We start from the raw sequence: 24916 nt of genomic DNA, 5'->3' as shown, positions 1-24916 counted from the left end.
TGTCAGGGGTGGGGGGGGTGAAGGGGAGATGTCTTTTGAGAGTTAATTAGAAAAAGGGTTTCAATTTTGGAAGCAGTAGCTGAAAACCTTAATCCGTTGCAGAACCCTTTGTTCTTGAGGCTGTCTTCTGAGTTAAACTGTGTAACTCTGTATGTATTTTAGCGGTAGTTTTTTCAGTGAAATTGGCATCTGAGTTTGGCTTTTTGTCACATACTCCTCCCAAGTGATGTCGATAAAACACATTATTTTAAGTACTTTGGATTTTTCTCTCTTAAAATATGGGAAGAAAAAAAGTGAAAGATTTTATCAAGATGGAGTATGTTTTCTAAATCATGTTACTGCAAAATCACTAGAATCCAAGGTTATATGCAAAAGGGAAATAAAGATAAAACTACTAACATGGGCAACACAGGTAACTCTTGATGTTACGAATATGCTCTTGCCTCAGGAATATAGGCTGGAATTCTGCTAAGCATATTTTCCTTACAATCCTTCATTTTCAACAACATATGAATAAATATAATTTTTGTTTGGAAATGATCTCATTAAATCAGGAAATAACTCTCACATAAAAAAGTAAAGAAACCTGTCTTAATCTGAGCAAATTTTCTGCTTTCAGACAATAAAAATGAAGTGTCAGTGGCAAAATGACAAATCAGAGTAGTTTTGAAAGTGAGACAGATTAGGTTGGCTCCACATGGCAAAACTGTAATAAATAATATTTATTTCTCCTGTCGTCCTATTTCCTCAAGCTCCCTTTTTGAAAATGAGTACCTTTGGTATCTACTTAGTACAGGGATGTATACTAAATCGCTAAAGATGATTTTCTTTTTAATTTTTTTTATTAGAGTTGATTTACAGTGCTCTGTCAGTTTCTGCTGTACAGCAAAGTGACCCAGCTATACATAGATATACATTCTTTGTTTTGCTTTAAGGGTGATAGTTTTTTCTGTTCTTAAGTTTCCTTTCTCTCTCTTTGTCCCTGGTCTGCTCTTTCCAATAGCTTCTCCAGGCTAATTGGTGCAGATCCATTAAAAGTCAGAGTCTTATAGAGGCATTTGAACTCAAATTTAAAATGTTTCATGTAGTTATATGACTTGTAAAAAATAAGTAAATAAGTAAAATATTTCAAAGCAAACACAATAGAGATTTATTATTATTTTCTTGCATAAATGATACTTTTAAATGAAGCACATTTTTATGTTCTTAAGTGAAAAAAGTAGCCAGAAATCTTTAATGAGCACAACATTTTTTATATTTTACACATATTCATTGGCTTAAACTTTTCCATAAATTTTTAATGTCTATGAAATAGAGTAACCCTTAATTACATTGAGGGATAAAGTGTGTGATGCTGATAATAAGTATTATGGGAAGACAAAAAGGGAGGAGAAATTATGCTCTTGTATTTTACATACCCTGAGCTCCTTGTGGCACCATGTGAAGCAATGAAGGAGAGTTTCATGTGGTCCTCTGACGCTTCAAGGAAAATTTACAGTGTAATTTTTTACAGAGCCTGTCTGGTCAGGGGCCATCACTCATCCCGTTTTTTAGCTCCTGCCACTTAGTGGTCAATATGGAGCTTATTCTCTGTCTGGTGAGGAGAAGTGGGTATAATTTTCTCAGGGCTTCTGCAGTTTCCTTGAATTTGAGTGGAGAAAAACCAAATCTCTAGGAATGTAGCCAGTTGCACTCAGCCTGTTGATTCAGTGGAGCTCACTCTGCCAAGATGCTGGTGTGGAGCATTCCCAGAGGATGGTGCGTCCCAGCTGCAGGGCAGAGCATGAAAGCACACTGATGTGTTTAGCAGAACCAGGTTGTTGCATGGCCTTCAGTGCTGTGCTGAGGATCCCCCAGGCTTGGTCCCGGAAGCAGTGGGGAGCCTCTAATGTTATTAGAAAGGTATTTTAGAAATATTAATCTGGCAGCAGGACTTTTGCCTGGTTGAAGAGAAGTGGGTCTTAAATTGTCTTTGGGGATGGGGTAGAAGTGAGGGATACGAAAGGAACTATGACTGAACCTAGAAAAGGGTCAGGTATAAGTCTCTATGATTGGGTTTTTACTCTTCCTTTTGGCCTAAATGTCATTATTCTGAAGAAGTTTTACCTGACCACCCTCTCCATATCCATTGTGTTACATGCTCTTGCCACATTCTGTATTTTTCTATTACAGCAGTTTATCACAAATGGAGGAAGTTCTTCACAGTATAATTATTACCTGATACCTGTCTTCTCAGGTAGACTGTGAGCTCCATGCAGTCAAGAGCCGTGAGTGCCTTATTCAGTGCAGTGAACATGCGTTGCATGCAGACATGCATAAGTGAAAGCTAAGTTTTAAGTCAAAATGGGCTATAGTTTTAGGCTGGAATGATGGGTGGGAAGCATAGTGCTGCCACTGATGATATGGGGAAGGCAGGATGGGAGGTGATAGGAAAGTGGGAGTGATGCACCTCTCCATGGGATTTTCTCTTCCTTCCTTCCTTCCTTCCTTCCTTCCTTTTCCCCTCCCTCCTTCCTCTTTCCCTCCCTCCCTTCCTCCCTCCCTCCCTCTCTCCCTCCTTCCCTCCCTCTCTTATTTTCTTTTTAGGGTCCAACCCCTGGCATATGGAGGGTCCCAGGCTAGGGGTCTAATCAGAGCTGCAGCTGCTGGCCTACACCACAGCCACAGCAATGCCAGATCCAAGCTGTATCTGCGATCTATACTGCAGCTTACTGAGCGAGGCCAGGGATTGAACCTGCATCCTCATGGATGCTAGTCAGCTTCATTACTGCTTGAGGCAGAACAGGAACTCCTCCATGGGTGTATTTGTTTTGAGATAATAGTTGAAACCAAGGACTAAGTTCAGTTTACTGAGGCAAGAGAAAGAGCAGAAGGCCAGGGGTTAAACTTGGAAGATGGCTCTGATAATAATAAAGGGAGAAAAGTGCTTGATGGAAATGTAAGGACCAGAGTGGTGAAAGGGAAACCAGGAAAATTCAGTGCTACAGAGGCCAATTATACAGGGAATTTGAAGAAGGTACATAGTGAAAAGTGCCAGAAGCCACTGATTCATTAACAAATAAGAGAACTGAGTGAATTCCTGTGGGTTTCGAAGTGGTTTTAGAGATAAGAAGGACCTTTGGAGGCCATATTCAATAGTTAGAGTGTTCACTGAGGTCCCAGAAGCAGTGACTAGGGGTCACTGGTTCTAGATGTTGGACAATAAATGAGAAGGAGAAATGAAGAGCAGTAGTTTTTAGTGGGAATAGGAATTTGAAGACAGGAAAACATGCATATGTTTGAAGGCATAGGGAAAGGTGTCAGGTGGGAGAGCCCTAGCTAGAGAGGGAGGGGAAGGTGGAATGGTCAGGAAGCTTGACCCTCAGAATGCCTCTTCTGGGCCAGGCAAGGTTCTAAGTACTTTTATTATCATCATATTTAATCTTCACCTTGTGAGGTAGCCAGCAGGGGTCCCCCTTTACCACCCCTGCTGTTTCCATTGTGCCCCTGCAGAGTGGGGTATGGGTGAGATCAGAGCACAAGATACTCAGGACGCCTTAGAAAAAGGCCGGCTGTGCCAGGGGTGCAGTGAAGATTGTGTTAGAGCTATTCTGCACAGTTGTCAGGTTTCTTCAGATGTATTCTCTGGCCTGCAAACTAGTATGGAGAAGAGGGAATGGCTAACACTGGGGGAAAAGTCAATGTTGTGAGTGTGTCTATGATGGTTCTAGACACTGAAATTACCAGGGAATGGCTCTATGTGGTTAGAAGCAGGTAACAGGGAAATAAGCACCCCCCCACCAAGTATGCACAATAAAAACAGTTAAGTATGATCCCATTGTGTCAGACTATGTGTAGGTATGCAAAAGGAATGCATATAAAATGTATAATAATATGGTTACCTGCTGGGAGATAGTGGTTATCTCATTGGGATGATTATAGATAAGTTATTTTATGTTGTAATTGTTGTTAAACTTCAAATTGTCATGTATTTTTTTTAAATTAAAAAAATAAGTATGTGTGATTTATAGAACCAGAAACAATAACAGTGCAACTGCTTTTGTTGTGCAGAATGCAACTTGTCGAAGAAGGGATTAGAAATGTTATTCTTTGCTGACCTGGTAAGGAGAAAAACTTGCTGCTTTCCCTGTTGATTTGCTAACCCTGCAAAATGTGATGAGAAAGTCAGAGAGAGTTGGATTCTGACAGACATGCTCCTGAGGGAGGGTCCACATCTTTGCACTCTCCTCCCACGCCCTCTTATTAGAAGCCCCAGTGACCCTCTCTGACAGGATGTTTTCTAGCTGCAGCAGAGTGCTGAGTCTGCACTGGGATGTATACAAGTCTAGGGAGCTAAACCCCTTGGAATCAGCCCCTTACCAATGATAAGATTTAGTGGCTCCATATCTGAGCTTTCTTGCCTAGGAGTAGGACACATCTGAGCTTTATACACACAGGTCCTGGAGGGCCCAGCAGGCCCAGGTTCACCTCCCAAGTCATTGCACCTCGTATTGGCTTCTCTTCTTGTCTCATTTTCTACCCCTCTACTGACACTTCTTGGCATCACCCTCCCCCACCAAATACTTGTCTCAGGGCCTGATTCCAAGAGAAACCAGCCTAAGGTAGGATCCTAACACTATTTATCTGCCTCTTGCCATGACTGTGGACAGAGTATTCTCAGCCTGTTTTTTTCCACAGAGCATCAGCCAGGCTCAGGAATCTTCCAGGTACGGTGTCTGATAAACACCCGATGTTCGCGGTGGTGAACAGAAAGTGGTGGATGTTGACTGAGAACCACTTTCTCTTCTATCCCCAGCCTGCTGCTGAGTGAGGAACTGGTCACAGAATGATCTTGACCCCTATCCCTGCTTCACAAATGTGAAGTAGACCAGGCACCAGGGCTGTGAGCAGCAGATTCTCTCTTGAAGGTCTGTCTTTGGGCAGCAGATCTTACCCACCCACTTCGCTCATCTGCAAGTCATCTTTCTGTTTCCTGAGCCAAATTTCAAAGGGCTTATGTGGCTTTCCTCTTTTACTCCCACAGTGTAGTGCTCTCTTCAGAGACTCACGGCTGTGCAGCTGTCGTTGAGGGCATGTGGTAGATTTCATCCTTAATTGAAATACACACCAAATTGCCTGTGTGGACCCTCTTGCTGAGAGTTAAGGGGACCCAAGTGTGAACTGGGGTATCACTGGAGTGAATGTTGGTGCCTCTGTTCGTAGAACAAAGGCACAAAGGGAGGCTGCCTTTGAACACAACTTTATGGGCCTCAGGAATCCCTTGAAGTCTTTGTGCCCACACAATCCTGGGCCAGTTTCCTGGGGTCAGGGGCCTGAGGCAGTGGGACTTGTTCAAGCCTGGCCAGGGATCTGGGATGAGATGCGTTTATTGAAATGTTCTTAGGAAGAGAGCACTCTCACCACTGCGAGCCCATTCTTTGTTTTTTCTCCTTTACCTTATTTTATTTTTTTATTTTAAATTTTTTGTCTTTTTAGGGCCACACTCACGGTATATGGAGGTTCCTAGGCTAGGGGTCAAATCAGAGCTGTAGTTGCTGGCCTACACCACAACCACAGTAACACGGGATCCAAGCCAAGTCTGTGACCTACACCACAGCTCATGGCAATGCCAGACCCTTAACTCACTGAGCAAGGCCACGGATCGAACCTGCATCCTCATGGATATTAGTCGGGTTCATTAACCACTGAGCCATGATGGGAATGGCTACCTTCTTATTTTAGAAGGAACCCATTTATCAAAGTTTTAAAACACTGGACTATTCACTTCCAGCACAAATCTTAGTTTGTGTTTAGAAACCATTTCTAAGACTTGAGTGCTGATTTTCACCAATATGAGAAGTGTGACATAGATATCAATGATAGCCCATTGAGAATGTGGCTGTGGGTCCCAGGTTCAATTTCCAACTCAGTTCTTACTAGTTAGGTGACTTTGGGCAAGTCACTCTCATCTCTTAAATAGAGTAATAATACCTATCTCATAGAGTTGTCAAAGATGAAGAGTGTATTTTTAATCATACAGCACAATACAAGTGTGAATTATTTCTGTTGGCTTTATTGCTTATCTCAGTTGGATTTGGGTCTCTGTTTCAAGAAGGCATCATTCTAGGAGATCATTCATTTCTGTATAAAACAAATATATTGTATGGTTTTCTTTTTTGTGTGTCCTTATAAGTTGTCTCAAGTTTTTTTTTTTGGAATACATTGGAATATGGACCATGAATGAATAAGTTGAATAAATGAATGAGTCAGTCTATGGAAGTGTCAAGCCTGCAGTGCTAATAAACATTAACTAAATGTGCTAAGCAAACAAGGTCAGAAGAAAGATCTTAGCTTATGCCCTTGTTTTAAAAATGGCACCATGTTCTGTGAAATAATTGAACAGAAAAATTTAATTGTATTGTCTCTTTCCCCAGTTCTGCTTTAAAATCATTAACTCCTTTCAAATGTAAGAGCCAGCGTTTTAAAGAGAAGATTAATGAATATAAGAAAACTGTGATTAACATTCTTCAGAAGTGAGTGGCCCCGACCAAAGTACAATGGTCTTTTGGTAAATCCTGCTTCCTGTCAAAAAGAAAGAAAATCAAATCATCAGCGTAATAGAAGAATAAATCAGATGCACATTTCCCTCTCTTTTGCCTGCTCCTTTTTGCTGTTTGCCCTGTCCACACCTGTGATCCTCATATCCTAAGAATGAATTTTATAGACCTCAGGGTGAGAGGTATTTTCAGTTTTGACTGTCACCTGCTCTGAAGGGCTAAGTCAGAGGTTGAGGAGAAGGAGGGACGCATATTCTAGACTGCAGTTACCATGAGTGAACCTAGTTACAAAGTTTGGTTTATTCCTAACCCTCTCCAGCGTGTTGAGGGAGTGCCTCAGGATGCATTTGGAAGTGAAACTCTTTTCTTGAGGGTAGAGAAACATATAGCTCTACTACTACAAAGACCTAACAGAGTGGTTTTTTATGAGGTCACCAGTGAGGTTTTCATTTAAAATCTGGGACATGACTCCAAATGCCCAGATACTTAAATTCATTAGCCATTAGAGCACTTCCTGTGGTAAACAGGAAGTGCTCTAATGAAATTGGGCCTACGATGTCTACCTCAGGACCCAATTCAGGTGAGATTGCAGTAGTTCTCTGTGGACTTTACTGAGAGTGGTGTATTAAGGATGAACTGAATAGGGATAAAAGAACAAAATTATTCTAAGAAATAGTCCTGAGGGAAAGTGGTGAGAGGCAAAAAAAAAAAAAAAAAATCAGTGGGGGATTAGTTTTTTTAGAAAAAATACTTAACTATTCTGTGAGTGTCATACAAGCATGTTTAATATGAAACATCTGAGCTCAACGTGCACTTTTAGGCAATGGTGGGAAATGTAGATAGGCTGAATGAAAAAAAAAAAAAGCTTGAAGTTGAATTTGGTTCATTCAAATAGTGCATACATATCAATTTCTGAAATGGAAACTGACCATTCTCTTGGTTTGAACTTGCAGCTCCTGGCGAAGCACAGAAGCTTGCAGTGGGACAAAGTGCTGCGGCTGGAGGAGGTGCAGGCCAAACTCGGGGTCAGTCTGGAAGAAATGCTGTTGATCACAGAGGATACGCTTCACCCTGAGCCCTATAGCCCTGAGGAGGTCTGCCAGTGTCTGGGAATCAGCCTGCAGGAACTGAAGACCCAAATCCTGAGTCCAAACACTCAAGATGGTGAGTCTGCTGGAGAAAGCCAGGTTGTGGGTTGTTCCCTCACTCAGAGCTGGAAAGTTTCCAATGTCCGCAGGGATTTCACTGATTCTGAAGCGTGCTTGAAGTAATTTGGAGAGCGTGTGTGTGTGTATTGGCAAACTTAATTATCTAGATTCCTGGAGTTCTCATCGTGGCCCAGTGGTAATTAATCCGACTAGTTACCATGAGGACGCAGGTTTGATCCCTGGCCTTGCTCAGTGGGTTAAGGATCCGACGTTGCCATGAGCTGTGGTGTAGGTCGAAGACATGGCTTGGATCCTGAGTTGCTATGGCTGTGGTGTAGGCTGACAGCTGCAGCTCAGATTTGACCCCTAGCACCTCCATATGCCATGGGTACAGCCCTAAAAAAAAGACAAAAAAATTATCTAGATTTTGACTTCATTAAATTCATTCATTCATTAATCAGACATTTCCTATTCTGCTCTATGCCAGGTTTTCTGGCTAGGCAAACGTGAGTAATACACGCTTCCTGCCCTTAAGAAGTTCACAATTCATTAAGCTTCTCTTTTCATGCTTTTTTCAATATCCATTTTTCTCTGATTATGATATTACTTATGTAAAAAGATCTATGTTAGAGCAGTGCTCATGAGTGCTATAGAACAACATTCTGGAATACTAGGAAGTCTTCACTGCTTAGGCTCAGACCTGTGGCCCACTTAAGTGTGGAAGCCTTTTCTGTTCGCCTGCTGCTTTCAAGTAATATTATTTTTATACTGATAACAGCAGATACCTGAGATGGAGGCCATGTAAGAGTTGGAGGTACAGAGGGAGCTTTGGAGTAGTTTATCTTCTTAGAAGTAAAGGTTGTCTCTTTGTGGGAAGTCAGTGCTGGGGGCAGGGTCATCTAGCTAAGATTCAGCAGCCTCTTGAGGTAGAGTTGAGGGGTGGGAGTTTAGCACAAAGATCAGCCTTGGAGCCCCATTTCCATCCCATTCATTTCAATTCTACCTCTGGTTATTGAGTGCCTATAGTGGATTTGCTGGTCAAATAATGTCTTAAAGGCTGCAGCTGCTGATAGCTTTAAGATAAGATGAGGGAATCATTTGAGGGCAAGAAGAAGGTTTTGGTTTCCAACATTGTTAGATCTGATTTAATTTGATGGACATTTATTGAATTTCTAAATGAAAAAACTGGCCTACAGACCTAATCAGATTTGCCATCTGTTTTTGTAAAAGAAGCTCTTGCTGGAACACAGCTATATGGGCTATGGCTTCTTTTGCACTGCAGTGGGAGAGCTGAGTAGTTGTGACTGAGTATGAATAGCCCACAAAACCTAAAATATTTACCATCTGGCCCTTGGCAGAGAAGGTTTGTTGCTACTACTCTAGAAAGGCTATAGACCAAATGGTCTATACTGTCCAAGATCCCTGGGGCTTCTTCACTTAGTAGGTTTGTGAATGGATTTGCAAGTTCTTAACCTTTCTGTTACCTCAGTTTTACCATGAAATTGGCCTCTTAGGAGCCCTCCCCACCAAAAAAATTACTCTGTGTAATGTGCTAAGAACAGTGCTTGGTCAGGGGGTGCTCATACATATCAGCTACTTTTACTATTTCTCTTCCCTCTCCTGCCCCTCCTCTAGGCCCTGAGGCTATGCATTGGGAACACATAGGGTTTGATGCTCAAGGAGTTGGTGAAGTAATGGTGGAAACAGATTAAGAAAAAACTGATCCAGTGTAGAGTAATGAGTGCAGCGAGAGAGGTGTTCTTGGGTCTAGGGAGACCAGAAAAGAAAGGAGTGAGAGTTGGCTTGACTTAGGAGGCAGCAACCAGACAAAAGTTAGGAAATAAATAGAATTTTCCTAGGTAGGAGTTCCCGTTGTGGCTCAGTGGTTAAGGAATCCGACTAGTAACCATGAGGTTGCGGGTTCGATCCCTGCCCTTGCTCAGTGGGTTGAGGATCCGGCGTTGCCGTGAGCTGTAGTGTAGGTCGCAGATGTGGCTCAGATCCCGCGTTGCTGTGGCTCTGGTGTAGGCTGGCGGCTATAACTCTGATTCGACCCCTAGCCTGGAACCTCCATATGCTGTGGGAGCGGCCCAAGAAAAGGCAAAAAGACCAAAAAACAAAAAATAAAAAAATGAAAGAATTTTCCTAGGTAGACAGGCAGTCAGACTTCCAGGCAGACAAAACAGCAGGTAAAGAGGCATAAGAGAGGATTATAAATCCAGAGAACTACAGATAGTCGAGTGTTTTTTGAAAACAGTGTTCATAGTGGTGAGTGATATATCAGGTTGAATTTGTAGGTAGGCCCATATCACCAATGCCTTGTGAAATACTGTGTGTATGTATTTTATGGACAATGGGGAATGAATAAATGTTTATTGAATGAAGAAGTTGGGGTGGGCCATTGGATAGGGAGGGCTTCCAGGGGAATAGCCTTTATTCTTTGACTTAAGACATTGTCCCAGTTCTTTAATTCAGCAAATATATGCATTAACTTCACTAGGCTGGGTATTCTGCTGGATAATGGGATACAGAGATAGGCAGGACATGATCTCCACATTATAGTGACCTAGTGTCTAATGGAGTAGGGTGCCACATAGCAGGCCCAGTAAATAACACCCACTGTAATAAAATGTGTATCAAGAGTCCTGAGAGTGAGAAGGGGAGAGTGATCAAATGCCTGGAGAATGTGGCTTGAATTTGAGCTGGATCTTAAAAGAAAGTTATGGACTCCCAGGCCAAAAGGGGTAACAGGCCATTCAAGGCAAGGAGTAGAGGCCAGTAGAGGCTGGGCAAAGACAGAGACACAAGAAGTGGGGTATTTGAAAATATGTATCAGGAGGTGTTATGTACAGTATGAGTTGGATGCCAAAAATGACTAAAGGGATGCTAATTAGGGGACTATTGTTCTACCCGCCTTCACAGAAAGGCCTCAAACAGGACATTGTTGATGGATAGCTCAATGGGTAGATTCTGAAGACCATGAAGGATGGACTTGATGGTTGCCTGTATCTAGAAAGGAAGAGAAGGAGGGAGGAACTAAAAGGAAGAAGAGAAGAAATAGAAGCTAAGGATGGCTGAAGTATGCTTGGTGGGAAAGTTTGGGAATTATGGTGTGGGAAATGATGTTGGAAGCAAGATGATGAGTTTATATAAATAACTGAATTTGTCTGGTAATAAGGCAAGGCATCTAAATAGAGATACAGAATAGGTGAAGACCCCAATTATACAATTAGAATTTGGAGTTTTTGGTGAAGAGGCCAAGAAACCTTAATAGACATTGAGAATATTCACTGTCAGATGATCTTAAAGCAATCTTTTCATGGTGTCATTTAGTTCAGAAACCTTAAGAGTCTCACCATTACCTCATTGCCTGAACTCCTGAACATGGATGTTAAGTTTCTCCTCAGTTTGCCCTTAACTCTGTTCTGTCCTGTCTCCCATTTGAGCCCATACATGCCCATTTGGACAGTGTTGTCCTGGCTGAACAATTCCACTCACTAATTGCTTCTTGGTCTCACCTCTGGACCTTTAAATCCTAAACATCACTGCTCTTTCTTCTTTTCTGAAACACAATTCTTACCTATTTTAAAAGCTCAATGTAATCCTTTTCATATCTGACCTCTGTTTTCTTTTTCTGTATCCTCATTGTTCCTTTTTCTCTGTGTCAGTGTTCCTTTTTTCTCTGCATCTTGCCTTTCCTCCCCTTCTTTTCTTTTTTTTTTTTAAATAAACGTTGTTGGAAATAAATTAATTTCCCAGACAACCTTGGAAAACACAAAGGATAATTTGCCAAATATAGGATCTGCATTGCTATTTATGTATATATTTAAGTTTTATTCCCCCAAAGAATAATGATTTCATTGTTGTTGTAAAAATGATGAATACTTAATGTTACCACTTTATCTAAAATAACCTCCCCATTGGCCCACTTGCATCACTTTCTATAATTTGCTTAGGTTTTGTGCGTACTCAATAAACCCATGTTGGATGAATGAATCCATTTTATCATTCTGTCATTTTCAAAAGATTCCCTCTTTTGCTTTTAGAGTAAATTAAAAAAAAAATCTATGAACATAAATTAGTCTGTGGGATTCTAGAGTCTCCTAGATTCATGTCATTTGATTTACTTTCAGAATCCAGCCATCTAATCTCAGCCAAATTTCCTGCTAAATTCTCTTGGCACTCAGCTGAAATTTTAGAAATCAAATCCCTTTATATCTTGCCTTGTTTCCTTCTGAATTTGTGCTTTGGTTGGTCTAAGACCTTAAGTAAATGCTTCTGGAACCCGTTAGGAAATGCGATTCTTACTGAATATGGTATTGTACTTAGATTGTATGAATGGAGGCATAGATGACAGATGCTTCCAGCAGGGGACCCAGGAGGGTGCTCCCATCCCTTTATTCCAGGTGCCTACACTTTGACTACACTTAGTTTTGACTTGGACTAATTTTCCCATCATGGAAATCCATGACTTTCTCAAGTGGATATGGAATCTAATGTTCTCTTTCTGCCTAAATTCCTTTGTTTCTTTACCTGGCTATGAGTGTGAGTTGGGAGATGTTGACCTTGAGGTGAGAATGTAGACAGAGATGTCTACAATCAAACTGGGGCTTGTAGCCTCTGCTAAACCAGCCAGACTTCCAAACAGCTATGCTATTTTCTCTTTCCAAATTTCTAAAAAATTATATTTCGAAATGATCAGAGGCCATTCAAATTAAACACACATACACACAGAGAGAAAAATCCTCAAATCCTTATCACTTTTTAGAATGGCTACAATCCATCACTAGGGACTGGTTAGGAAAAATTTAAGGATTATTTGTCAGGCCTTGGCCCACAGATAGGGACTATCTAAGAGTGCGGTATAATGTCTGGGTTTCTAGAAGCTCAGGGACCGGACTGATTTGGGAGGGATGTTCCCTAAGGTGTCACCCCAGGAGAAAGGTAAAGCTATGTACAGAGCCAGGAGAGATGGGCACATGTATCTAGCACAGTGATAAATGAAGAACACTCCTTGGAGGATAAACAGAGTCCACAAGGGACTAAATGGAAACTGAGGCTGAGAATGAGTTGGGTGGTTTGGGTGCTAGTTTAAGAAAGGAGAGAGTTATTGTGCTCCAGGTTGGTGTGGCCCTGCTGCTTAGATGCAGCTGCCGGGCTAGACACGAATCTCTTTGCTTGGATTACCCACTTTGCCTGTGACCATATGCTGACATAGTGCTGCCTGGTTGCTGACTAATTTGTTTGGATCCTGTAATTTCCAAAGTCACGAGCAATAATCACGGCGTTGAGCAAGTATAAGACAGTGGCATACACTGTTCTTTAGGAAGACATCTAGAGTTAAAAAAAAAGCCAAAAAACTTATTTAGTTTATGGTTTGCACATTACGCTTCACCCACGTCATCTGATTTGAATCTCACAACAAGCCTGGAGCACGTTATCTTCATTTCACAGAGGAGAAAACTTGAGGTCAGAGAGTAATGTTTAGTTACAAAACTAGAGAGGTAGTAAGTGCTGTAGCCAGATTCCAAATCCCAGTCTTTTGACTTAATCCAGTGCTCTTATCACTGTTCCTTTTTATCTCAGTGTAAGAATAAGCTGGCCTTAGCGATGCTATACCAAGTAAGGGAGATAATATCAGATTTTGACTTTGCTTGGTTATGACTTTTTCTTGAAACTAAAGAAGGTGATGAAAATAGATTATTTTGTGGTTAATGCATTTCCTTTTGGCTATTTTCCATTCTGGTGCTTTTGCCTGAGAAGATATAAAGCCATGTGGCATCTGGTTGCTTGCTTAATTTAAAGAGCAAACTCAAATTGGCAAGAATGTGAATGAGCTCTTGTATCACAGAAGAGCCATGAGAAGTGCTGTGGAATTTTCTCTTTGGATAAAAGTGTAGCTCTCATAAGTTGTCTCAATTAAGTCTAAGAGTAATTTATTTTTCCTCTAATGGAGAAGTGTAAAGGTACTTTACAATGTAAAAGGAGTCAGTCAGGAATTTCAGTTTCCAATTATGTGTTCTCAGTATCAAGGAAATTGATTTTAAAAATACCTTGTAAGATATCAGGTGCTAAATTCTCTGATTTCAATACATTTGATTGTTGTTCTTATAAGAATATTGAAGAAAAGTTTTCTACAAAGAGCCTAGAAGAAACTCCAAAGGAAATTAGAAATCTTTAGAGAGTTTACAGATACTGGTTGAGCAAAAATTCTTAAAATGTGTGTGATGGACTTCTAATAAGGCCAAATAAAAATAAGTCCTTTTGTCTTTTGTTTCTGTTTTTACAAGATAACAGATTCTTGAAGTCCTCTTGTGGTGCAGTGGGTTAAGGATCTGGCTTTGTCACTGCAGTGGCTCGGATTTGATCTGTAGCCTTGGAACCCCTGGCAGGGCCAAAGGAAAAAAAGATAACAAATTCTTACGAAAGAAAATATAAAAAAATAAATCAAATACTTATTTTTGTTATGTGCACAAGATATGCTTTAAGTTGTTTTGGAAGACAAGAGTGGGGAAGATTTGTTTTCATGTAGTTCTTTTTCCTTTCCCTCTGCCTGGCTTCTCCCTTTTGCTTCTAAGCTCCTGTTGACTTAGCTGTCTGGCCACAGAGGGCAGGATCACACCATGAGTAAAGCTTCTTTAATTTCTAGGAAGAAATGGGCTGAACTATATCCCAGACACTTGAGGATGATGCCTTCTTCCTGGGTTTTCCTCTTCCTCTTTCAGATGTGTGTATTAGTCTTTGGTGCACTTTGCCTCTTCAAATATTTAAGGAACTGAGAATGAATACAAAGGTAACACTATTAAGTATGATTTTTGAAGACAGAGCATCTTGAAACTCTCAACTTCTGTAGGAAAAGCCCAGTACTGGTGTGTGGGAATGACATACACAGCTGTGTTGTGTGCTGTGTACCAGTCCATACTTGAGCCACTCATGGGTAGGCCAGAGCTCAGAATCTCCCTCTTATCCTACAAGGCTAATAGTACTAGCCCTGTTTTTGGTTGCTGCAGCCATTCTAAAGCCACAAAAGCCAGAGAATTCTGGAATTTTTATATGTTTGTGTGAGAGTTTTTGTTTTTATTTTTTAAAATAAACCACCTAAGGTACCTTACTAGTTCCCTCATTGACTGAGTTGAATAAAATCTTTAAAATGTGTTTACTTTTATTTATTTTTTTTGGTTAAACTAGCTTTAAAAATTTTTGAAATTTTATATTGAGGTATAGTTGATTTACAGTGTCGTGTTAATTTCAGGTGTATAGCAAAAGTGATTCAATTCTGCATATATATCTGTTCTTTTTCAGATTCCTTTCTCCTGTAGATTATTACAGAATATTGAATAGAGTTATCTGTGCTGTACAGTAGTTCCTTGTTGATTATCTATTTTTTGTATAGTAGTTTATATATGTTAATCCCAACCTCCTAATTTATCCCTCCCCACCTCCCCCATTTTTTCCTCTTTGGTAACCATAAGTTTGATTTCAAAGTCTGTTAGTCCGAATCTGTTTTATAAATAGGTTCATTTGTATCATTTATTTAGATTCCACATATAAGTGATATTACATGACATTTGTCATTCTCTATCTGACTTCTCTTAGTATGATAATTTCCAGGTCCATCCATCTTGCTGCAAATGGCGTTATTTCATTCCTTTTTATGGCTTAATATTATTCCATTGTATATATGTACCACATCTTCTTTATCCACACCTCTGTTGATGGACGTTTAGGTTGTGTCCATTTCTTAGTTATTGTCTATAGTGCCATAATGAGTGTTGGGGTGCCTGTATCTTTTCAAATTAGGGTTTTCTTCAGATAGATGCTCAGGCATTGGATTCTTTGATCATATGGTAGTTCTATTGTTTTATTTTTTATTTTTTTTTGGTAGGCAGTACATGGAAGTTCCTAGGCCAGGGATTGAACCTGTGCCACAACAGCAACCCAAGCCATTGCAGTGTCAATGCCAGGTCCTTAACCCATTGTACCAAAAGGGAGCTCCCTATTTTTAGTTTTTAAAGGAAACTCTATACAGTTCTCCATAGTGGTTATATCAATTTACACTCCCACCAACAATGTAGGAAGGTTCCCTTTTCTCCACACCCTCTCCAGCATTTATCATTTGTAGACTTACTGATAATGGCTGTTCTGTGAGGTTATACCTCATTGTAGTTTTGTCATTGCCATTTCTCTAAAATTAGTAGTTTTATCATTGTCATTTATCTAAAATTAGTGGTGTTGAGCATCTTTTCATGTGGTTTTTGGCCATCTGCGTGTCTTCTTTGGAGACATGTCTAGATCTTCTACCCATTTTTTGATTGAGTTGTTTGTATTTTTGGTAAAGAGCTGCATGAACTGTTTGTATATCTTAGAGATTGATCCCTTGTTGGTTGCTTCATTTGCACATTTTCTCCCATCATGTATGTTGTCTTTTCTGTTTTTTTTTTTTTTCAAAAAATTTTTTATGGTTTACTTTGGTGTGTAAAATTTGTAAGTTTAATTAGGTCCCAGTTTATTTATTTTTTTATTTCCATTACTCTAGGAGACAGACCTAAAAAGATATTGCTGAGATTTATGTCAAAGAGTGTTCTTCTACCTGTTTTCCTCTTGGAGTTTTATAGTATCTGGTCTTACATTTTGGCCTTTAATCCATTTTGAGTTTATTTTTGTGGTATTAGAGAATATTCTAATTTCATTCTTTTACATGCAGTTGTTGGTTTTCTCAGTACCACTTATTGAAGAGACTGTCTTTTCTCTGTTGTATATTCTTGCCTCCTTTGTTGTAGATTAATTGACCATAGGTGCCTGGGTATACTTTCTATCTTGTTTCATTGATCTATAAGTCTGTTTTTGTGCCAGTAACATACTATTTTGTTGACTGTAGCATTGTAGTATAGTCTGAAGTCAGGGAGGGTGATTCCTCTAGCTCTGTTTGTCTTTCATAGCAGGATTGCTTTGTCTATTTGGGGTCTTTGGTGTTTCTATACAATTTTTTTTTTGTCTTTTTGTCTCTTTAGGGCTGTACCCATGGCATATGGAAGTTCCCAGGCTAGGGGTCACATCAGAGCTGCAGCTGGTGGCCTATGCCACAGCCACAGCAACGTGGGATCTGAGCCACATCTGCAACCTACACCACAGCTCATGGCAGAGCCAGATCCTTAACCCACTAAGCAAGGCCAGGGATTGAACCTGCCTCTTCATGGATGCTAGTTGGGTTCGTTAACTGCTGAGCCATGACAGGAACTCCTCCATACAAATTTTTAAATGTTTTGTTCTAGTTCTATGAAGATGCCACAGGTGATTTGATAGGGATTACATTGAAACTGTGGATTGCCTTGGGTAGTATAGTCATTTTGACAATAGTGATTCTTCAAATCCAAGAACATGATATATCTTCCATCTGTTTGTGTCATCTTTGATTTTTTTCATCAGCATCTTATAGTTTTTGGAGAAAAGGTGTTTTGCATACTTAGGTAGGTTTATTCCTAGGTATTTTATTCTTTTTGATTTAATGATAAATGGGATTGTTTCCTTTTCTAATCTTTTGTTGTTAGTGTATAGAAATGCAAGAGATTTCTGTATATTCATTTTGTATCCTGAAACTTTACCAAATTCATTGATGAGCTTTAGTAGTTTTCTGTGGCATCTTTAGGGTTTTCTATCTATAGTATCATTTCATTTGCAAACAGTGACAGTTTTACTTCTTTTCCAATTTGGATTCCTTTTATTTCTTTTTCTTCTGATCACTGTGCTAAGACCTCTAGAACTATGTTGAATAAAAGTGGTGAGAGTGGACATCCTTCTCCTGTTCCTGAGCTGAGAAAAAATTCTTTCAGCATTTCACTGTTGTATGTTCATTGTGGTTTTATCATATATGTCCTTTATTATGTTGAGGTAGGTTCCCTCTGTGCCCACTTTCTGGAGAATTTTTGTCATAAATGGATGTTGAATTTTGTCAAAAGCTTTCTCTGCATCTATTGGGATGATTATATGGTTTTCTTCTTCTTTATGACTTTTATTTGTTAGTGTGGTGTATCACACTGATTGATTTGCAGATATTGAAAAGTTCTTGCATCCCTGGGATAAATTCCCCTTGGTCATGGTACATGATCCTTTTAATGTGTGGTTGGATTTGGTTTACTAATATTTTTTTGAGGATTTGTGCATCTATGTTCATCAGTAATATTGGACTGTAATTTTCTTTTTGTGTGTGATACTTTTGTCAGGTTTTACTATGAGGGTGATGCTGGCCTCATAGAATGAGTTCAGAAATGTTCCTTCCTCTGCAATTTTTGGATAGTTTCAGAAGAATGAGTTTTAACTCTTCTCTAAATCTTGGGTAGAATTTGCCTGTGAAGTCATCTAGTCCTCGACTTGTTTGTTGGGAGTTTTTAAAAAATTACTGATTCAATGTCATTACTAGTAATTGGCCTGATCATATTTTATATTTCTTCCTGGTTCAGTCTTGGGAGATGGTCCCTTTCTAAGAATTTGTCTATTTCTTCTAGGATATCTATTTTATTGGTGTGTAATTGCTCATAGTAGTCTCCATGATCCTTTGTATTTCTGTGGCTTTGGTCGTAACTTCTCCTTTTCCATTTTTTATTTTATTGATTTTGGGCCCCCTCTCTTTTTTCTTGATGAGGCTGGCTGAAGTTTTATCAATTTGTTTATCTTTTCAGAGAACCAGCATTAATTTCGTTGTTCTTTTCTATTTTTTAGTCTCCATTTCATTTATTTATGATCCTTATGATTTCTTTCCTTCTACTAACTTTGGATTTTGTTTGTTCTTTCTCTAATTGCTTGAAGTGTAAGGTTAATTGTTTATTTGAGATTTTTCTGGTTTTCTGATATAAGCTTGAATTGCTCTAAATTTCCCTCTTAGAACTACTTTTGCTAGAGTTCCCTTGTGGCTCAGTGCATTAAGGATCTGGCATTGTCATTGCTGTGGCTCGGGTCACTGCTGTGGCATGGGTTAGATCTCTGGCCAGAAACCTCTGCATGAATGTGACCAAAAAGAATAAAAATAAACTTCCCTATCTTAGGAAAGGAACCACTCACTTAGATCCAAGAAGCACAACGAGTACCATATAAAATAAACCCAAAGAGGAATAACCGAGACACATACTAATCAAAGTGACCAAAATTAAAGACAAAGAGAAAATATTGAAAGCAGCTAGGGAATAGAAACAAATAACATACAAGGGAACCCTGATAAGGTTATCGGCAGATTTTTCAGCAGAAACTGCAGGCCAGAAGGGAGTGGCATGATATACTTAACATGATGAAAGGACAAAACCTCTAACCGAGATTACTCTACCCAGCAAGGCTCTCATTCAGATTTGAAGGAGAAAGCAAAACCTTCACAGATAAGCAAAAGCTAAGATAATTCAGCAACACTAAACCAGCTTTAAAACAAACATTAAAGTAACTTCTCTAGGCAGAAAAGAAAAGACAGCAACAGGAAACAAAAATTCCACAAATGACAAGGCTCACCAGTAAAGGTATGTATACAGTAAAGATATGAAATCATCCATGCACAATTATACCACCAAAATCAGAATTCATGAGAAGAGGTGGGTACAAATGCAGGACACTGGAGATGCACTTGCAATTAAGAGAACAACTTAAAACAATCTCATATACATATAGACTCTTATATCAAAACTTCAGAATAACTGCAAACCAAAAATCTACAATTGATACACAAACAAAGAATCTCTGGAAAGGAAATGTATCTCATAGTAAATAAGTGCATAATCCACCATGAAAGGGGTCATTTGACATCATTCTTGGAATGCTGAAGTTTTCTTAGATCTGATTCTGATTTCCTCTCCATCAAGAATTTATGATAATTATAATTAAATAACACAACAGTACAATTAAATAATACAGTTCTACAATTGTATTATTAATAACCATTTCTCTCCATGGTACAATGTAAGGTCTATAATGTCTTGTTTATCACATCACCTAGACTGGTGTAATGCCTATATTGAAGAATCAATAAGATGTAACAAATTGTGAGGACATATTTATATAGTTACACTGTTTTGTTGTTGTTGTTGTTGTTATTTCTTGGGCCGCTCCCGCTGCATATGGAGGTTCCCAGGCTAGGGGTCTAATCGGAGCTGCAGCCACCGGCCTACGCCAGAGCCACAGCAACGCGGGATCCGAGCTGTGTCTGCAACCTACACCACAGCTCACGGCAACGCTGGATCGTTAACCCACTGAGCAAGGCCAGGGACCGAACCCGCAACCTCATGGTTCCTAGTCGGATTCGTTAACTACTGTGCCACGACGGGAACTCCAGTTACACTGTTTTTTAACCAATTTATGCATTTTATATTTTACCTATTTTCAGAGGTTATATTATTTTTGTTATTCTTACCAGTTAAGTTATTCTTTTTATTATGCTATATAAAATATTTAATGGTATATAAGGCTTTCTTCTTTATAAATTTTAGTTGCATAATATAACAATTTTAATATAATGCTAATTTTTAAAGAAAAATTGGAATGTAATAGATAATACTAAATAGTAAAGATGAAAGCCATACAAAATGGGATAAAATATAGAATAAATTTCCTGTTTGTCTCAGCATATCTTCCATTCCACTTCTCTAGAGGGAGTCACTTAATCTGTTTCTTAAGATCCATGATATAATAATCTGTGTGAATGTAATTGTGTTTAAATGTATGTATTTTATTCTGTAAAAAAAATAAAAATAAAATTTCAAAAAAAAGAACTTCTAAATTAGAAACTGTGTACCTCTTCCTACCCATATAAGTTGGTTTCCAATTTTTTTCCATGTGAGTTAGCAGAAGTGAATTACTATACATGTATCTAGTGATTTTTGCAGGTTGTTGCCAAGTATCAATAGTAATGATAACAAAAATTATGATCTATTGTATCTGTATAGACATTCAGGTTTTTAATTTTTATTTATTTATTCATTACGCTGTTCCCCTGGTATGTGGAAGTTCCCAGGCCAGGGATTGAACCTGTGCATAACAGTGACCCAATCCACTGCAGTGACAATGCCGGATCCTTAACCTGCTGTGCTGCAATGGAATTCCAATGTTTTTTTAAAAATTGAAGTATTGTTGCTGTAGAATATTATATAAGTACAGGTGTACAATATAGTGATTCACAATTTGTAAAGGTTATACTCCATGTACAGTTATTATAAAATATTGACCATATTCCTTGTGTTTTACAATATATCCTTATAGCTTATTTTATACCTAATAGTATGTACCTTTTAATTTCCTACCCTTCTATTGCCCCCTTTTCCCTCTCTACACTGGTAGCCACTAGTTTTTTCTCTATATCTGTGAGTTGTCTTCTTTTTTCTCTAATTCACTAGTTTGTTGTATCTTTTAGATTTCACATATAAGTGGGATCATATAGTATTTGTCTTTCTCTGTCTGACTTATTTGACTTACCATAATGCCAAGGCCATCCATGTTGCTGCAAAATGGCAAAATTTCATTATTTTGTATGGCAAATAGTACTTTATTTTATATATAAACACATATGTATATGTATATATGCATGTATGTATATATATATATGTATATGTATATATCTGTATATCTGTAGATATACCCCATGTCTTCTTTATCTATCTATATATTGTTTCCATGTCTTGGCAATTGTAAATAATGCTGCCAAGTACATTGGGGTACATATGTCTCTTTAAATTAGTGTTTTTGTTTGTTTGTTTTTTTGATATATACCCAGGAGTGGAATTGCTTGGTCATATGGTAGTTCTATTTTGGTTTTTTGAGAAACCTCCCCAATGTTTTCCACAATGGCTGCACCAGTTTACATTTCTACCAACAGTGTACAAGGGTTCCTCTTTCTCCACAACCTTGCCAACATTTGCTCTGTCTTCTTTTTTGATGATAGCCATTCTGACCAGTGTGAGATGATATTTCATTGTAGTTTTGATTAGCAATGTTGAGCATCTTTTCATGTGCCTGTTGGCCACCTGTATTTCCTCTTTCGAAAAATTAGAAATTAACCACATGAAATATCAGTGGGTTGTCACTCACACAGTAAGTTTCTAGATGAAAACATGACTGGGCACCACTCTACCTTTGGATCAGAGACATTGCATGTTTTTTTTTTTTTTTAAGTTTGAGGAAGATGATTTCTCATAGTGTCTTTAAGAGGGGATTGGGTGGAGAGACCACAAGAATGAACACCCTTCAGTCCATTAGCCCTCTTTAGTGTTGTGAAGCCTTTCTTCTTTCAAGGACCACTGATGGAACAGAAAAAGACTAGGGACCACCTGCATAGGAGAGCAATATGTTTGTCTTTTAATGGGAAACTGTAAAATGTTCCAAGAACAAAGGGTATAAAATTCTACTCAATTAACACAAGAAATAACAAGATACCTGCTTCATTTCTGTATTTTACACCTATGGAGGAAAGAGGACAGAGAGATGAAGATGAATAGGGAAAGAGTCATATGGACAAAAAATAGAGAAAAATTGAGTCTGATAAGGAGGAGAGACTGATGTGCACACTCTACTTGTTTATGGAGAAGCACATAAAACAGAGAAAGCAAAAGCAGACTCACGCCCATGTGCATTCATTTCTCACCTTGGTCTCCAGAGAGCTGCATAAACACATTTGCAATCAGGGGCTTCTGTGAAATAGTGACATCCTTATTTATTTTTTCAGGATATCACAGTTATACTGTAGGCATCTTGAGAATGGGCACATCTCATTAGATGTTTGTGAAATTGAAATACTTTTATTTTCCCTGGTACTACCCTGCATTTGGGAAAGTCCAGGTGTGGTGAGGTATACTGTCTTCAATACTTACTATGAGGATATTAAGAAGAGGGCCACGTTTAACACAAGCCAGAGCTCCCTCACTCCCATTCCCCCAACCCCATCCAGTGCCCAGGTCATCTTCCTTGTCTGCTCCAGTACATACCAGTCAAAAGCAAACTGTGGGCAGCATCCTATGTAATCTCTTTGGGTCCATTTGCATGGCACAACACAGCTTCTCACTTGCTTCAACTATTGCTGTAATTTGGTAACTACTACTTTTTGATCATATTGGCAAATAAGTGAATAAGAAAATTGAAGCAAATTTTTATTCCTTTATTTAACAAATATGAAGTTGCAGGCAACTATTCAAGCCCTGCTCTAGGGACTATGTATTAGCAATCAGTAAGGCCAGCATAGTCATTTATTTTTCAGATAAGCACTGATTTCTCCTTTGCTTCTTCTTCATCTTTTTTGTCCCCTTACATTAACCTCCCCACCCCCCATAATTCTATTAATAGGAGAAAGCAAAGACAGGAACTCATTCCCTGTTAAAATACCAGGACATCCAGCTCTAGGCAAGTGTGACCATTATTTTCCATAGTCCTTCACTCAGCTCTTCAGTGACCAAAACTCTCTCCCAATTCCCTGAGCTCCTTTTCAAATGACTTGAGATTGTCTGCTCCTTTTACTTTTTCCAAAAACAAAGTTTCAGGGCAGTTCTGGGAAGTTAATGGGAAAGTAGTTTCTTTAGGAAAGAGAGATGAACATAAAAATACAGCTTATCCAGCAAGCAGCCTCAGGTTCTTCCTTTGCTGATGGAGTGGGAGCTGGAAGATGACACTTATTGAGAACCTGCTATATTCAAGACACTCTATTAGAGTGGGCTATAAAGATAAAGAGCACGGTCTTTGTCCTTCTAAAGCAGTGTGTGATAATTATGATGAGAAGGGAATACACAGTAACTGGTGACTGGAATGTCCTGGGAGAGCTTCATGGAAGAGGTGGCATTTGTGCTGACACTGAAGGATATCTGGGAATTGTAGAACCAGTCTGGGTAGGATACTGATGCTGGGCCTCCACTCTCAGACAGGCAGTAATGGAGTGTGGCATCTTAAACAGGGGTGGCACCAGTGCCCCACAAGAGGTCTGAGAGGAACCAGCACATTCAGAGCACTCCCTGTGTCCTGCTGGATTGGAATGTGTTGGCCCTCATTTCTTAGACAATGGAGAAATAATGCAGTGTTTGATGCAATGGACTTTTGAGGAACCCCACAATCACAATGGTGTTTGGGGATATTTATTATGGCAGTAGTATACAGGTTGATAAGAGGTGAGTGGGAGCATGGTTAGAAGGTAGAGCAGTTGTTCAGACCTGGGAGGACAAGAATCCGAACTAGGAATACAGAGTATGGAATGAAAAGGAAAGGAGCGATGGACTCTATCTTGTCATTTGAATGGTCCTGGAGTTAACAAGAGCTCACTATAGATGGCTGGAGAGTAGAATGCAGGTGATGGTGACTATGGCAGAGTGAAGCAAAGGCTTCAAGTTGAGAGGAGTAGCATTTATTATGACACAGGCAATGCCATTCTTACTTCTCCTGGAAATCTGAGAAAGGGAAGCTATAAACATGTGGGGTGCTGTTACTGTCTGTGGACAGGAGGGTATTATGCTGTGGATCTGAAAATATTCATAAGTGCCTCCTGGAATGTAGTTTTCCATAGGTTAATGTGGTTTGTGTTGAAAGTGCATATATATTTTTTTCTTCAGTGGCTTTGCTTTTAAAAACAGGTAGTTAAAGATTTTTTTCCTCTCAAATGTAAAATGTTAATTTAATTTAGTCTTTGCAGCATGGGAATGGGATATTAATGTGGCTGAAAACAGCAGTTTATTTTTTGTGGGTTTGACCATTTCAGAAATGTCACATTTATGAAAAATATTATTACTAGGAAAATAAATTCAAAAACCGCAGTCCGACTTCAATGAAGATTGTATAGTGTTTTTCCATTCTACTGCTTAAATCCTCAGAAGATTCTATGCCTCAGAGCCGGGACTTATTATAATTTTGCTGCGTAGGAAAACAGAGGGCTCTGGAGTGGATTCTGAAGTGGTTTCCCCATCCACCTCTGGATCATTGTTCTTGGAAACCAACTCTTCGTTTAGCCCAGTGGAGCTTTGTATTTGGAGAGGAATTGGCCAGTAGCGTGCAGCTCCACGATTGTGCAAAGACAGCTAAAACCACAACTGCTTTTAGCCCCTCACCCAAACAGTGGGAAAGTATTCTGGGATATGAGAGTCTCAGAAAGATTAATTATACACTTACATGATAAAGATTTCCAGTTCTCTCAGACCGGCATATTTATTTATTTTGTTTTGATTAATTATCTTGAGATGAAGTCTTTATCTAAATTAAGTCTGATTCCCAAAATATTTATCACTTTTTAGCTTG

General features: G+C 39.1%; 1 protein-coding gene across 6 annotated transcripts in view; it reads left to right on the top strand.

Moving 5' to 3' along the window:
• Positions 1-24916, top strand: part of GALK2 (galactokinase 2) — a 165139-nt gene that overhangs the window by 104795 nt on the left and 35428 nt on the right. For all 6 annotated transcript variants that reach the window (XM_047766395.1, XM_047766399.1, XM_047766396.1 and 3 more), the window contains one exon: positions 7490-7700. In XM_047766395.1, coding sequence (XP_047622351.1) covers positions 7490-7700 — 211 coding nt within the window. The remainder of the gene's footprint in view (positions 1-7489; positions 7701-24916) is intronic.

The sequence above is a fragment of the Phacochoerus africanus genome, chromosome 2 (genome assembly GCF_016906955.1).
Source record: "Phacochoerus africanus isolate WHEZ1 chromosome 2, ROS_Pafr_v1, whole genome shotgun sequence".
NCBI classification, from domain to species: Eukaryota; Metazoa; Chordata; class Mammalia; order Artiodactyla; family Suidae; genus Phacochoerus; species Phacochoerus africanus.
Note: the sequence above shows the minus strand (reverse complement) of the source record. Positions and strands in the feature narration are given on the sequence as shown.